This window comes from Bactrocera dorsalis, unplaced genomic scaffold (genome assembly GCF_023373825.1).
Source record: "Bactrocera dorsalis isolate Fly_Bdor unplaced genomic scaffold, ASM2337382v1 BdCtg270, whole genome shotgun sequence".
Lineage (NCBI taxonomy): Eukaryota > Metazoa > Arthropoda > Insecta > Diptera > Tephritidae > Bactrocera > Bactrocera dorsalis.
In genome coordinates, this window is record NW_026038321.1 from 3441 (window position 1) to 19769 (window position 16329).

Consider the following 16329-nt stretch of genomic DNA (forward strand, 5'->3'; position numbering starts at 1 on the left):
GAAGTATGCCACAGCGGAAACTACAAAAATCCATGAGGTAGGAGCAATTAAAATCACAAGGATCTGCTCAAAATAAACGAAAATAAAGTTTAAAATATTGTGTATATGTATACAAATATAATGAATGTATACGTTACAAGGATTCCATATTAGTTATAAAAAACATTTTATAAACTAAACTTTAAAATTAATTATTGTGAATGTTCAATCGAAGAGAAGAAGATATTGTTTGAATATCTATACACTGAAAAAAACCTTAAAGACAGAATTGATGAAATTAGTCCAACTCTTATCTACGTATGACATCTTTTTCTAATTCTGATGTGAATCTTGAATATTTATATCAGAGAACATATAACAATGAATTGCAAATCGAATTTTGTATGATGCTCGCCAACAGAACTGAGAAACACTGGGGACCATTTGCTAACATATTCACTACTATTTAACAGAAATATCTAAAAAACGAAAGTTTACATGTAGAGTATCGGTCCATGAAATCAGAAAAATAAAAGAAGTAGAACGAAAATTAATATGAACGTGTTTTTATGGTGAAAAATTAATTATAATTATTAATTATATATGTTTTACACAATTTTTGCAATTCGATAAACACCGACAAATGTGACTCGTGTGCGCAAAGTGATAAAATGCGAAAGATTTTAAAAAAAGTATTTGCTAATGTTCTCTGTTTCTATTCATTACGTTTCAACTACAAGATCATTATATTAATCATCTAATATTATACCCAGTACTAAATAATGAACCTTTTCTTATAATAAACGATAGTAAAAAGTTGTATTTATAGTGTAAAGTATATTGAGATTATTTTTAATAAAAATATTTTTTAATATTTTTCTTTAAGGTTTTGTTTTCAGATTGTTACAACCGTGTTCCCGCGAAACGCATACCGCTGCTACTGAGAATAAAAAGAAGAAGCACTTTACTTAACTCAAGCGGCAACATTTATGAGTTCTGCTGGAAAGTTATGTGCTTGGAAAGATTTCATGAAGAGTTGTGAAAATAAAGCTAAAGAGTATATATTTACCATCAGTTGTGAAGTTTTTAAATGTTAATTGAGTAGAATTATTTATTAAACACATTAATAATGGCTGCAGTTGGTGAGTTAAATACAGGTGATATTTCTGACGTAGATGTAAAGCCCCCGCCAGCGAAATCCACGAGTCTTGCCAGTGATTTGCGTCAATTTCGTCTAAACAAATCAGCAAATCCTACAATCAATAAGACAGGTGAGAACAGCTGACACATTTTTAAAGTTTTACAAAAAATACTTAATGATGCTTTTTAATTTCTAACTTGTATTTAAATACTTAAAACTTTTATAGAACGTGTGCCAGGTAAAAAACGAATACAGGTAATGGCGGATAGTGACAGCGATGGTGCAGCTGACATTCATACACCAAAAAAAGTAAAGTTGGAGTTATCTGTCAAGGAAAAGGAAGACAGATACTTAGCGGCTGTGAAAATAGCACCCGACTACGATGCTATGGTGAGACCATCAGAATTTTGAATTAAGTTTATACTACATTTTTTATTGTTTAGGATATACAAGATGCCCTTGTTCGTAACGGCTGGAACGTTTCCGAGGCATTGCGTTATTTAAAAGAAAATTTCAAGCCAAAACCGAATTCGTACGCAAAGAAAACAATACAAACAAATAATGCCCGCAGCAATAGCAAACCTTCGCAAAATGGCAGCTCTTCTCGTTCCAAAGCGCAGAACTATTCCGATTGTGATGATTCTGATGACGATATACGCGCTTCCACTGATCAAGTATACGACAGTGAAGAAAGCGATACAGAAAGTTCAACCGTAATGACAGGACAAAGGAAAAAGGTGTTTGATTTCATGAATAAAGCCACATTAATGGAACTGCAGACAGTGAAAACGTTGTCCGAAAAGAAAGCAAGCCTAATTATGGAATTGCGTCCATTCAAAGATTGGAAGGACCTTCTAAAGAAGTTGGAATCGAATAAGGCGCTGTCAGCAGATCTACTAAATATGGCACAGGAATTGATTAACAAACAAAATAATGTGGCTAATATATTAGAAAAATGTAACAAAATGGTAAAGCGTTTAGAGGCTGCAATTGAAACTGGTGCAGGCATAGTGGAGCAGCCAAAAATACTTAATGACGAGTAAGTGAAAAATTCACTTCATTCATTCTTATGTGTACATATGTATATGACTTGAACATTTGTAGAGCTAATTATATACTTCACTTAATTGCTTTGTAGAATGAAACTAGCGGATTATCAAATGATTGGTCTCAACTGGCTAACAGTGATGCATAATCAAAAAATGAACGGCATTCTCGCTGATGAGATGGGTCTTGGAAAAACTATACAGATTATAGCTTTTCTGGCATATCTTAAAGAGAACAATTTGGCTAAAGGCGCACATTTAATTGTTGTGCCATCTTCCACGCTTGACAATTGGGAAGCAGAAATAAGTAAATGGTGTCCAAGTTTAGTTGTGGAAAAATATCACGGCTCACAAGACGAACGAAGGCGCATGCGTGTGCGTTACGCCAAAGACGGCTTCACCGGTTTTGACGTGCTGCTCACAACGTGAGATAAAAATATAGTTGTTTTTTTTTGCTGCAATTGTATTTCCCAAATGTATATTTGTATTTGCAGTTATCACATAGTCAGCTCAACGCCAGAGGAGTGCAAAATGTTTCGTGTATGCAAGTTGCATTACGTGATTTTTGATGAGGCGCACATGCTGAAAAACATGACTACGCAACGTTATGCGAATTTAATAAAAATAAATGCTGACATGCGTATTCTATTAACTGGCACACCCTTACAAAACAATTTACTGGAATTAATGTCACTACTTTGCTTTGTGATGCCGTCGTTCTTCGCCAAAAGCATTGAGGACATAAAAAGCCTTTTCGCCAAGGTATGAGAAAATGTATATCTTTTACTGTTATTAAATCTATAAAAATAGATATATGTAGAAAATACAATGTACTATATATTTGTCTCTTTGAATATATATCTAAAGCAAAAGTGTATTCAATTCTTTGGCAACAGCAGCGTTGCAATTTTAATATTTCGTTTCTGTAATGTCAAAATAGTTGGAAAGTTTTAACACTCTGGAAGTGGGAAAAATATATATTTTTCCGTTCTAAGCAATTACTACCCAATCTCGTCATCTCTGTGTTGTTTTCTTTATCAAATTATTATTTACTTATGTATATTAAATCTTTTTCCTAATTTCAGAAAGGCAAAGCAGAGAATGCTAATAAAGATGTGTCACAGTTCCAGGAAACTCAAGTTGAGCGCGCTAAGCGTATTATGAAGCCTTTTGTGTTAAGGCGTCTTAAAAAGGACGTACTTAATAATTTGCCCAAAAAAGAGTCTTTTATTGTGAGTTCAAAAAATTGCTTTATTTTTCAAAATGACATTAACTATTGCCCATGTTATAGGTCAAAGTTCCATTGACTGAAAAGCAAAAACAGTACTACCACGAATTAGTTGACTACTATTCAAATAAAAAAGGTGAAATTTGTAGTGGTGATCGCGCGGGTGTTACTATAATGATGGAAATGCGTAAAGTTGCCAATCACCCGCTTTTAATGCGTTACTATTTTAGTGACGATACACTGCGTGATCTTTCCGAACGTTTAGCCTGCGCACCGTCACTGAAGAAAACCAATCCACAATATATATTCGAAGAATTGGCTGTAATGTCTGATTTCCAAGTGATGCAGTTATGTAATAAGCATGTATGTACACACTCTAAATATCGTATTATTCGTTCTTAATGCATTATACTTATATTAATTATGTTCCATATATAGGACCTCTATGATGTTACCATACCGCCTAGCTTAATTTGTAATTCTGGCAAATTTCAACATCTTGACACACTGTTGCCAAAATTGAAAGAGGAAGGTCATCGCGTCCTAATTTTTAGTCAGTTCACAATGATTTTAGATATTATGGAACGTTACTTGAAGATAAGAAAACATGGGTTTTTCCGACTCGATGGTTCGACTGCTGTCGACGAACGTCAAGATATGATAAACGACTTTAATGCCGACTCCGATATATTTATATTTTTACTTTCGACTAAAGCTGGTGGCGTAGGCATTAATCTAACGGCAGCTGACACATGCATTATACATGACATTGATTTCAATCCATATAACGATAAGCAGGCTGAGGATCGTTGTCATCGTATGGGACAAACACGTCCTGTCACCATATATCGGCTCATCGCTGAGAGCACAATTGAGGAGGGTATGCAAATGGTGGCAGAAGAGAAACTGAAATTAGAAAAAGAGATCACCGCAAACGAAAAGGGTGAAGTGCATGAACAAAAATGCGTTGTAAGGCTACTCACCATGGCACTGGGTCTAGATAAAGACGAGGAAGAACGTTTAAATAACTCTATGAACAACTCATTGACTTCCCAGTAGATTGGTGTGAACAATTTAATTCCAATATAAAGAATGTAAGCAGTAAAGCAGCATAAGAGTATGTAAAGTTAGTTGGTCATTTATTGTAATTTTTTAAAGTTTAATTGTTCGAATTGTATTTGTAAACGTTGCGCGCAACAATGAATCACATTCCTAAAAAATGCCGAATACACACATTTGTGACGAGTTGTAGCGATAAGATCCAAAATATCCAATTTACTTGCGTTGCTACACGTAAAGTTCAAAATTTTCCATGCAAGAATTATGTTTCTTTTAGTCATCATTCAGCGCTTGGCTAAAGGAGAGATGTAAGCAATAATAATTATTGTTAAAGCATGCTCAACTAATATATTAAATCGCTAATTGCAACTAAATTTGCACTTAAAATTTTTAGTTGTGTCGGTCTCTCAGCATCAAAACTCTCAAATATTTATTTATATTGTTTTTTATTTATTGGTTCAAAGCAAAACTGTAAATCATATTCAATACGGAATTTCATATGTTCGTTGCAACAGCATTTGTCGAGCAATTTGTGCTAAGATAAAAGAAAATAATAAATGGAAAGTATGACATCTAAAAATAAAGGCTTAAATTATTATATACATAAAGAAGTAATTTTTTAAAAAAGTAATAAAGTTGTACTCAAATAGTCGACTACAAACATTGTTTTATTATTTTCGATTTAGATTATTGCAGAAGTTTTCGAAATTGATGAAAAAGAAAGAAATCCATAGTAAATTGAAACCATCGGCAACGAAAGATAAAATAACAAACATTAAGGGATCTGTTGTCGAGAATGAGAGAATGGAATGAGACTTGAGATTTTCTTTTATTGAAAATTAGGGTTTTTTCGATATTACGTCAATATAAAAAAAAATATTTTAAATTAATAATTAATAAGGTAAGTTTCCAACAACTTCGTGAAAGAAACATAGTTCTGTTCAATATGAAACTAAGAAACCCAAAAATTTGGTTGTGTGAATTTTTCATATACATTTTGTGATTATGTGAAGAAAGTCTATACAAAAGTTATAGACATTTTGCTTTCAAACGTTATTTATCCTGCTTGAAATCATATTTTACCAGTAAGATTTATTTAAATAGCTCCCTTTCCCCCGATAGTCGGGTCAAGATAACCAGAACAGCCCTGAATTTTAATCTAGCCAAGGGCTATATTAAAGGAAGATCGACACAACACCTCTTCGTTGATTTTAAAGCCGCCTTCGATAGCAAGAAACGGAAATGCCGCTATGTCTGAACTCACAAAAATAATACGGCTGTGTAAGCTGTCGTTGAGCAACACCAAAAGCTCCGTCAGGATCGAGAAGGACCTCTCCGAGCCGATCGATACCAAGCGAGGTTTCAGACAAGGGGATTTCTTATCGTGTGTCTTCTTCAATCTTTTACTGGAGAGCTGCAGAGCTAGTTAGAGAAAGATCTTCTATAAGAGTGCACAACTGCTGGTGTACGTCTATGATATTAATATCATTAGCATCAACAACTGCGCTGTTAGTTCTGCGATCTCAAGACCGGATAAAGAAGCAAAGCGCATGGGTCCGGTTGTGAAAGTAGATAAGGAGAAATATCTTCTGTCATCAAATAAACAGTCATCGCATTTGCGACTTGGTTCGCATGTAATAACTTTGAAGTCGTAGATAATTTCGTCTATCTTGGAACCAGCAAACACCACCAACAACCGTATCAGCCTCGAAATTTTTTTGGACTGAGAAGGCAATTGAAAAGTAAAATACCAAACTCTACAAGTCTCTCATACATGTGTCGGGAAGCAGAGGAAGACCTTCTCTCCCTTGGAGAGATTAGGTGGAGAAGGACCTGGCTGCACTTGGTATCTCGAATTGACGCCAAACAGCTTCTACAATAGTCATTATATGACGTGGTGCCTGTTTTGGCTAGCGCATCTGTGGGTTTATCGAAATAGTATGTGATATCCACTACGAGGTCAAGGCATTCGGAAATCGATTTTTTGTCAAAAAAGCACCACCTCCCACTCCATTATCAAGTTTCGACCCATCTATATAGATGCTTATCCCTACGTCCCTGTTCACCGCGTCCTTTTCCCACCCTTCTCTGGAAAGAGAGGCCATATTGGGAACGAAATTCAATTCTATAGGATTATGATCCCTCAGTCTATGAGCTGAGTTCGTTGCCAGAATTGTTTATAAAAGAAGCCTGTTGGCAGACGTTTAGAGCCTGACGTAGTGTTGTTATAAGAGCTTTACTGATGCATATACTAGTTACTCTTCGTATGCGTTCGATGTGCCTTACCGTGTATTTATTTTCCATTATTGGTGTTTTTTACTCTAGCGTCCAAGTCTGGTTTCTAAGAAGCTTTCCCTATCCCCTATCGTAAGCTTAGTACCATTTAATAATAATGACATAACTTCTGGAGTACTGTGTTACCTGGTGAGCAATAAGATCCTAGCTTTTCTGAAAATTTACCATGTTTTTTTTCTATGTTCATCGGAAATAGTGAAGCTTCTCTACGGTGAAAGAATTTCGAAAGTTTATATGTTTAAAAATTTCATCTTTATATATACATATAAATCTTCTGACCGTGTGTTTGCATTTGAACTGCTCCTAAACGGATCGACGGATTTTGATGAAATTTTGTGTGTATGTTTAAGGAGATTCGAGAATGGTTTAGATTTACAATTTGGTTCACTGGAAAATGTTTTTTTAAATTAATTTTTCATTTGTAATTAATTGCTAATTTTAAATGTTTGACCGATGGATGGCGCTACCATCGCAGTATTCAATATTCAAACCTTAAATTGGCGTAAACGTGCATTAAACAAAACGATACCAAAGTAAAAGGCGACATCTGTAGATCAAGTTTTCATATTGTGGTCAGAGTTGTTCGTTCTTAAGTAATAAATTGGGTCATTCAATACATCTATAATATTTTTTCATACCTGCTAACTATTGGAGGGGGTATCTTGACAGGCAATTTACAATTGCAAAAGGTCTGGCATAAAAAATAGTGGCATAACTGAAGTGTTGATAAAAAGGTCTATTAAAATTTGAGATATACAGAAATCTTTTCGAAGCATTGCACAGAGCAATGCAATATTTAAACGGGAACGATGAATACATATGTATATGCGTACAATTTCAAACTGATCCTTCCTGAAAAATATTAAAATTGCTAAATATTAGGAATGGTAGAATAGAACTGCAATCAAACACACAATGCAATGAATTAAAACTTTCTCATTTATCATTCGATGAATAATATACCACGGGCGTCCCAAAAGACTGATGCCATAACCTTGCCAGCCGATTTTTTGTCTTTCCACGCTTGAGAATCGTTTCTTAATATGCAGTCCACCAAGCTGACAAGCGATTGGACAAATACAAATTCAATAGTATTTTTACCCCAAAAACCAATTCCTTCTTAACGCACGAAATTCTTTATGATTCATTTTTGTTACTTCATCAAAAATGCGATTATTCCTTAAATAATATTTATAATCTAACTAATAGAAATCATATAGATGGTATTAGTAGTACTACCTATGTAACAGCCACAGTAAAACTGGGGCGGTTCCTCTAGTATATGTTTAAAGTTCTATATACAATGACCTATCGGTTTTATATACATACATATCTCCTAAATCACTAGAGCTATAATAACGAAATTAACTAAGAACAAATCCTCTAAGAACCCCTTCTCGCCCACTCACCACATAACAGTTTTGTTAAAAACTACTTAAAGCTCGATAAAGCGCCAGTGACATTAAATCTGGAATGGTACAAGGAGGCTTTATAGGAGCCGTGGTCAATGGGAATGGCACCTCCCACATTTAAACTAAATAACATAGTTCCGGGCCTATTCGACCAATTTTAACCAAATTCGGGTCAAAAAATTGCCAAAATCGGACTATAACTTTTCAAGCCGCCACATTCCGAATATGTTGAGCCCAGTACGTATGGCTCACTTTCCGCCGAAAATATCGGTCTATCTGTGAGATGAGTTACTAAAATTTGGAAAAAATGTTTCTTTGATAATAATATACCTTTTTGTCAAAAAAGGGTTGAATCAGGACAATATTTCCCTTAATAATTTTCGAACTTCTAGTTGACTTTTCACTACATATGTATATCCGCCAATGATAGAGTTATTTAAATTAATAGCGCAATTCTGTAAGCAGTCTCTAGTCACTATTTAAGACATTTTGAGGTAAAGTCTCAATTTGTGACTAGTTATTATTCACAACACAGTCTCTAGTCTTTAGTCACAAATTTGTGACCTGACAGCGCTACTTCCCATACATCGCATCAGTAAATAGATTCATTGAGAGAACACTTCGGTGAGTCGATTGGCCACCAAGATCGTGTGATATCACACCATTCGACTTTTTCCTGTGGGGATATGTAAAGTCTAAAATCCATTCGAACAATTCCGCTTCGATTCAGGTCTTGGAGCAAAACACCACGCGGACGCTCGAACGAGTCTTCGAAAATTATAAATATATGTATAACTCACACCGTCAACGACATATTCGTGATTAAAGCCAACTGGAAGTTTGAAAATTGTATATTAGGTATAAGGAGTCTAAGGGATACATTGAATCGGTTTGATCTATTTTTGTCACTACCCTCATGTCACATACTAATAATAAACTGAGTTTCCTTAAAGTACCTCACTTACCATCACTAATGTAACTTACGAGTATATGGAGTAAAATCAGCCGGAAAATTAGTTACATTTGGGTTCCGGCCAAGGTTTCGCCCTAAACATTAATACGCTCTTCGCTTTCACTAAGCAATCCACATGTGCCGCTTATTAATGTGATTTGTTGTATTAAATTACAACTTTAGATCTGAATTTGCGGCTTAGTTATCATTTAGAGGTTTCGATGAATGTCTTTTTGTGAGCGTGGCAGTGATCCGATTACGCCCATCTACAATACCGACCTTCTAATGGTGCCAAGGAACACGTGTTCTAAGTTTCATCTACTTACATATACATATATCTTAATTTTTACACAAGTTACAGCTTGCACGGGCAGACGGACGGACATATAGACATTGAGCGGTTTTCAACTCATCTCGTCATCCTGAACATTTACATAGTATATATATAACTACATATCTATCTCGATCAGTTGTAATTGATACCGTTACGTGAACAAAACTATTATACTCTGTAATAAAATGTTGCAAAATTCTAAACACTAGAGCTAAACACTGTGTGTATTTTATGTACTAAATATCTAAGCATATTTTCTTCAATCTCCACAGTTTGGAGACCGCTGCTTTTAATTATACATATGTATGTTTGTCTTTCGTGCAGGAGAATTTATACGAATTTACATATGAGTGTATTATAATGCGTGTGTATGTATGTACATCTGTATGTAAATCTGCATGTTTGAATTATCAGCTGGCGCGCGCTAAGAACGTAAAGTGCTTTTGCTTAAAACAAAGCTTGGGCGCGTCAATATCTTACACTCATACACTTATTCTTTCACATACATACATACGCATACATATGACTCTATTATCGTATGTATGTGCGCATTTTTGTGCAATTGTGGTTTCTTGACTCATTTGGCTATGGCAAATCATTTATTAGTGTACATAAATATGTAGATAAGTATGGAATAATTGCTGCCTGCCATTCATGGCTCACCAAGGCGGTGACGGCAGTGGAGCGCTTATGTCATTGTTAGCGGCTAACATTGCGATCGCATGCGTTCGCGCGATCTTCATATCAACTCTCGCGAGTATCCACGAATAGTTGTGCATACATGTACATATGTATGCACCACCGGTCGCAGCGATGAAAAGCGCAAAGGGATATGAAAGAGATTGAGCTTGAAAACGGAAACTCTCAATTGGCAGTCAACACTGTGCTGAGCGAAAATTCTACCGTCAGTCTTTCTCTGATCGCCCCGATGATTTAATTTAAGCTACAACTTAACGCACTGTTTGTTCTGTAATTCCCACGCGAAGTGAATTTTCTTGGACAATTCTAATGCAGTTGAAAGTTGCACAAATTATATAGAAAATAGAAAATATAAATATTATAAACGAGTTTGAAGTCAACAATAACGAGTTAACGAAAAATAAATTAATAATTGAAAAAATATATACTAAATAACCAATACGAAATAAAAATCAGAAAGAAGGAAATAACGGCAGTGACCAATAAATAGAAACGTACGATATTTTAAGGTTAAAAAATATTAAAATTTAACACGAAGTCTGCTTAAATGCCAAATAATTATAAATCTGCGCATATATGTATGTATGTAAATATGTATGTATGAATGTGTATGTAAAATTTTTGAATTTTTTTTCATAAGCAACACAACGTAGGGCAGTGATTCATGCCTGTGCTCGAAATAGCCGATTAGGAGGAAAAGAAGATACACTAAAGAAATTCGCTGGCGCACTTATAATATGTATGTATGTACATAGAAATACAAAAGAAAATATTAAAAGTGAAATAAAACAAATAAAAAAAATTGCAGAGGCATTCGCACGAAACTTTTAACGACTTTGAGTACGCCTTAATTGAAATATGTACATATGGACCAGTATAAATACATACATAAAGACATACAGACATACATATGTACATACATATATGCATATGAAAAAGCGTGTGGCATAGTCTAACATAAAGTTACGTATAACATATGTACATAAGTATATATACTTTAGATACTGCCGACCCACAAGTAACAAAACTTTTTCATACATACTATGCGCATACAAACATACAGCGATATTTATTAGATGAAAAGTGCGAAATTTGTTACCTACCGTGATTAGCGCAAGAAAACAGAAAATCAAAAGAAAAACAAAAGTTGAAAAGTATAGCGAAAATAAGAATTTTTAGCAGCCAAACAAATCTATTAAACGGATAATCGACACAGAACTCACAACCCAACAAACAACGAACGGAAGATCCGTAGAGTATTCGAAAACGATCTGGTGGGCCACAGATAAAAAAAACAAAAACAACGACTAACGAAGCATACAAATAGAACGGTGCAGCGCAGGAAGAAGGCGGCACTACAACTACCAATAGATAGATACAAACGACGTACGCGCACTACACATTTGCACATACCTACAAATTTATACAACTTTATGCATATGTGTGTGTAAGATCGAGAACCGAGAACTGCGAACGGAACGAGGCAAAAATCTATTTTTATTTTTTCGTAATACCCGAAGTTGGGCGCACAAAAATTTCTAAACACCACGACAATTAAATGCAAAAACAAATAAAGTGCAGAAATAAAATAAATCGAAACGAAAAAGCGTGATTGAAAGTATTAAAATTTTAAGAAAAATTATTAAAAAAAACTACATAATTTTTATATATATGTATATATATTATATATAAACGACGCATGTGCCTTTATTAGCAACAGCCTACTAAACTTAAAACAGCATTCAGAAACAGAAAAAAAAATAAAAATACGTAATACAGCACAGTTCTCAGGCGTGTGGTCACTGTATACTAATTAATGATAATTCAAAACAGCTAAAATATAAAGTTTAAAAATACACTTTCAGAACTATTGCGTTAGAAACCGATTATTCGTATTTCTTCCGGTGCGATTACGATCAAAACGAACGAAAGTAAGTAAAAAGTCATCACAATAACATAAATAAAGAGCAAAAGCAGTAAAAAATAATAATAAAAAAATATTTTTTTTTAGAAAAGTACTTTGCATAATTATAGTTTATAGCGCCTATTCAAAAAGTTTTAAAGTAAAATTGCCACAGTACAAAAATAAAAAAAAAAAACTCCAACTCGGCTATAACCGATTCTAAGCCACTAAAGAAGAAGAAAAATTAAAAAAAACTATAAATAGTTAAAGTGTTGACGTTTTCTTTAAAAAATAAAATAAAAGTTGTCAGAACAAATCAACAATTTTTAAACCAAAAAAGATTTTAAAGCTAAAAAATTTTTTAAATAAAAAATATTAATAAATTAAAAAAGATTTTTGACGATGAAGCAAGAAATATATGATAGAAGGCACATATACAAGTAGTACTATATGCCAACAATGATTCGATCATGATTTATCTCGCATACATTAATATACATGTGTATACCGGCAAATTTTCTGTCATTGTGCTGGTGATTCCATTAGTCATAATTCTTAGAAGGGCTTATGCATGATTAAATATTTTATTATTTATTTTAAATTTCGTAAGAAGATTTTGAAAAATATAATCAAAAAAATCGCTACCACCAAGTATGTATGTAAGTGTACACACTTACCACGCTGACTGAAGATTTCGTATAGTTTTATAGATAGATCTAACCTTCAGAAGACACATGTTCAAATTTCACAGCTGTCTAGGAATTTCTTAGAGAGATTTTCTGAGATATATTGATACAAAGTCAAATTTTTAAAGAAAAAATATATAAAAATGAATTTTGTGACATCCAAAAGTGATGTGACAATGGGCTGCAAATCAGGAAAAGCAATTATTTGCAATTGTTCTTCTTCTCTATTGACGTAGCTTTACAACAGCCCGTCAGTCGTTCTCCTTTATTGCTGTTTTGGGCAAATTGGAGATTCCAAGTGTAGTCCTTTTCCACTTGGTCTTTCGAACGTATTGGAGGTTTTCCTCTTCCCTTGCTTCGCCCAACGGGTACGGCACAACGGGCGTCGAATACTCTAAGAGCTGGAGCGTTTTCATCCATTCGAACGACATGACCTTGCCAGCGTAGCTGCTGTCTCTTAATTCGCTGAACTATGTTAATGTCTTCGTATATCTCGTACAGCTCATCGTTTTGGTATTCGCCGTTGTCAATACGCAAACGAACATAAATTTTCCACAGAACATTTCTTTCGAAAACTCGTAACGTCGACTCATCAGATGTTGCCATCGTCCATGCCTCGGCACCATATAGCAGGACGAAAATAATGAGTGACTTGTAGAATTTGGTCTTTGTTTCTCGAGAGAAGAAATTACTTCTCAAATGTCTACTCTGTCCAAAGTAGCACTTATTGGCAAGAGTTATTCTGCGTTAGATTTCGAGGCTGACGTTAATGTTGTTCTTAGTGCTGGTTCCAATATAGGTGAAATTATCTACGACTTCGAAGTTATGACTGTCAACAGTGACGTGGGACCCACCCCCTTCTCTTTGCTTCTTTATCCAGTCTGGAGAAAGCTGAATTAACGGCGCGGGTGTTGAGGCCGATGATATCAATATCATCGGTGTACGTCAGCACTGTTATAGAAGATTTTATCTTTTCTATTTAGCTCCGCAGCTCGTAATCGCACGATAGCGAGTCCCCTCGTCTGAAACCTCATTTGGTATCGAACTGTCAGTTTACAGAGCCGTATTAGTTTTGCGCGGATACCAAATGCAGACATTTTCAGACATCGAGTTGAAAGCAAAATACCTTCCTTCACCTTTTATAGCGTAACATGAGTGGTATAAAGATTAATCTAATCAATGCTGGATTTAATTTATTAACTTTGGTTTTCTTTCCATATTACGTCAGCTGAATTATTATTTGCAATTGTTCATATAACACTTATGTATATTGAAAAGTAATATTTATACCCTGAATAAGGTATATTAAATTTGCCACGAAGTTTGTAACATCCTCAAGGAAACTCCGAAAACCCCACAAAATATATTTATTATCGAAGTCACGAGCTGAGTCGATTTAGTCACATCCGTCTGCCTGAAAATTTGCACCTCAAAAAAACCAATAATTTCGCGGAACTACCAATATGCGATAAATATTAGATATAGCTGCTCTACAAACTGAACAATCAAAATTAAGTTCTTGTATGGAAAACTTTTTTGTTTGACAATTTTTTGGTTTGACAATTTTTTGGTTTGAAATTTGGCATAGACTATTGCCCAAGGCAACTCTATGAGCTCCGAAATTTTTCAGATGGAACCATTATATCATATTGCTACCATTACAACTGTTTTTTTAAAACCAAGATAAATATTTTTTGAACTATAATATTTTTACTATAAAAAATGCATTATAGTTTCTATGCAGCCGAAGTTAAAATTTTTCTAGTTTTTATATTTTTAAAAATATGAAAAAGCGTATGTCGCACTATGATTATGCAAAGCACTTTACAGAGTACAAAAAATAAAATTGCAATGAACCAAAGAAATTATGTGAGTAAATAAAAAAAAATACTTATTAACATCAAAAAACACAAGAAAGTAGTTGAAAGTAATAACAAAATGCGTTTAACGACGTATGATCTAAAAATAAATATATTGCAATATGTAGATAAAGAAAAAATAAACAGCTAAAGCAAACAACAACCACAAAATAAAACACTACCTGCTTATGACATTTGATTAGATGAATGAGTATGCGGTGTGGTTAAGGTGTAAAAAGACTGCCGGCATGAGGCGAAGTGTTAATTTTTTTTCCTCTAATAATTATATATGCAACTTGTGTAGCGAACCCTCTCTAGTTATATGTTTTTTTTTTTAATTTAAATATAATATACATAACAAACTGATCTTGTTTAAAGGTTTACTTAGAGGTGACACTTATTTGAAAAGAAAGAGCAATAAATATATGCATATTTTGCAGTAATTTTGTTTAAGCCTCATTGACAATCATTTCAGCCAGTTGGCGTCACAGAACCAAATTTCCGTTGGTGGTTTTTCATTATAAATAATACTTTGTTTACATATGCCATCGTTGGTATTGATCTTATCTGCCAAGGAATTTGTCAATTGATGCTTTAGCGTAATGGCAGCTACATACTATACAACATAAAATATTATACTTCGCAATTTCTGCAGTACCAGCTAATATAATTTATGTAAATTGCCAGCACACTCTTCCGTTGATATTCTGCGATATTTTATGTAAGAGCAAATGCACACTCTCGCTCGATTATTTTTTCATAGAGATAATTCTTTCAATTATTAATTCTAACCGCAAGAAGGCGGGCATACGCAAGCAGCCTACTCGACATTCCCCACTCGCTGACTCATCAGTCCAGCTGTCTACGGACAGTTAGTGTAACGAATACGAATTTACTATTTGCTAGGCATTAGCGATAATCTTTAAAAATGCACATAAAAATAGAAATTACAGTGTAAACAAAAACGAAAAGTTTTTGGTAAATGTGAAAGGTGGTCAATTACACATATAGTATGGGGAAAAGAAAATTGCGAAACATTGCATACAAACAATTAAATACAAATAATTTATATAAAATTTTATTTATTATATAATATAATTTATATTTGTCAATATTGCTGTTGTTGTGTGAATGTTTAAGTGAATTGGTATAATATTTTTTTAAAAAGAACGGTTAAAATACATAACAAAATTAAAAAATTATAATTAATAATAATAAATACGCCAAATTAAACAAAATATTTTATTAGCATTATAATTGTTTTTGTGTGGTGTTTTTGATTTAATAAATTCAGTAGAAATGAATATAAAAAATTAATAAATAATACGCCAAAATAGAATTTAAAAAATATTCTTTTAATTTTCGACTAATTATATGTATATTTATATGCAAAACTATGCATTCTTTTAGCTAAAACGATCTGCGAATTATTAATACAAAATAAAAAGCAACAAAAATTCTGAACATATACGCTAACGATCGACAAAATCGGAGTAAGGAAGAATTTGATAAGACAGTCAATTTCAAATAAAAGTAAGTACCAACAAAAAATTTCAATTCAGTTAAATATGTTTGTGTGTATATGTATAAGTATAGTGTGTTTATAGAATTATAAACGCACATTTCCTTCCATCTGAGCTCATAATTAAATGTTAATTAAATTCTACATTGTACATTATATATTATATTTTTTGTATTCTATTAACTACCACCGGCTCTTTTTTCACAAAATTTAC

At 33.6% G+C, this 16329-nt stretch overlaps 1 protein-coding gene and 1 long non-coding RNA gene across 13 annotated transcripts; both read left to right on the forward strand.

The window, feature by feature from the left end:
* Positions 1-867: 867 nt before the first annotated feature.
* Positions 868-5102, forward strand: LOC105223750 (SWI/SNF-related matrix-associated actin-dependent regulator of chromatin subfamily A containing DEAD/H box 1 homolog). Its single transcript, XM_011201566.4, has 8 exons — positions 868-1250; positions 1347-1510; positions 1564-2159; positions 2259-2591; positions 2661-2928; positions 3252-3398; positions 3458-3757; positions 3833-5102. The coding sequence occupies exons 1-8, from the start codon at positions 1109-1111 to the stop codon at positions 4451-4453; spliced, it is 2571 nt and encodes an 856-aa protein (XP_011199868.2). The 5' UTR covers positions 868-1108; the 3' UTR covers positions 4454-5102.
* Positions 5103-10339: 5237 nt separating this feature from the next.
* Positions 10340-16126, forward strand: LOC125780223 (uncharacterized). 12 transcript variants are annotated; one of them, XR_007423666.1, is made up of 4 exons: positions 10340-10654; positions 10786-10884; positions 11133-12076; positions 16004-16126. It is a non-coding gene; the product is annotated as an uncharacterized LOC125780223 (long non-coding RNA). The 12 variants fall into 12 exon arrangements; XR_007423664.1 differs by having other exon boundaries at positions 11147-12076; XR_007423671.1 differs by having other exon boundaries at positions 10340-10639; positions 11147-12076.
* The last annotated feature ends 203 nt before the right edge of the window (positions 16127-16329 follow it).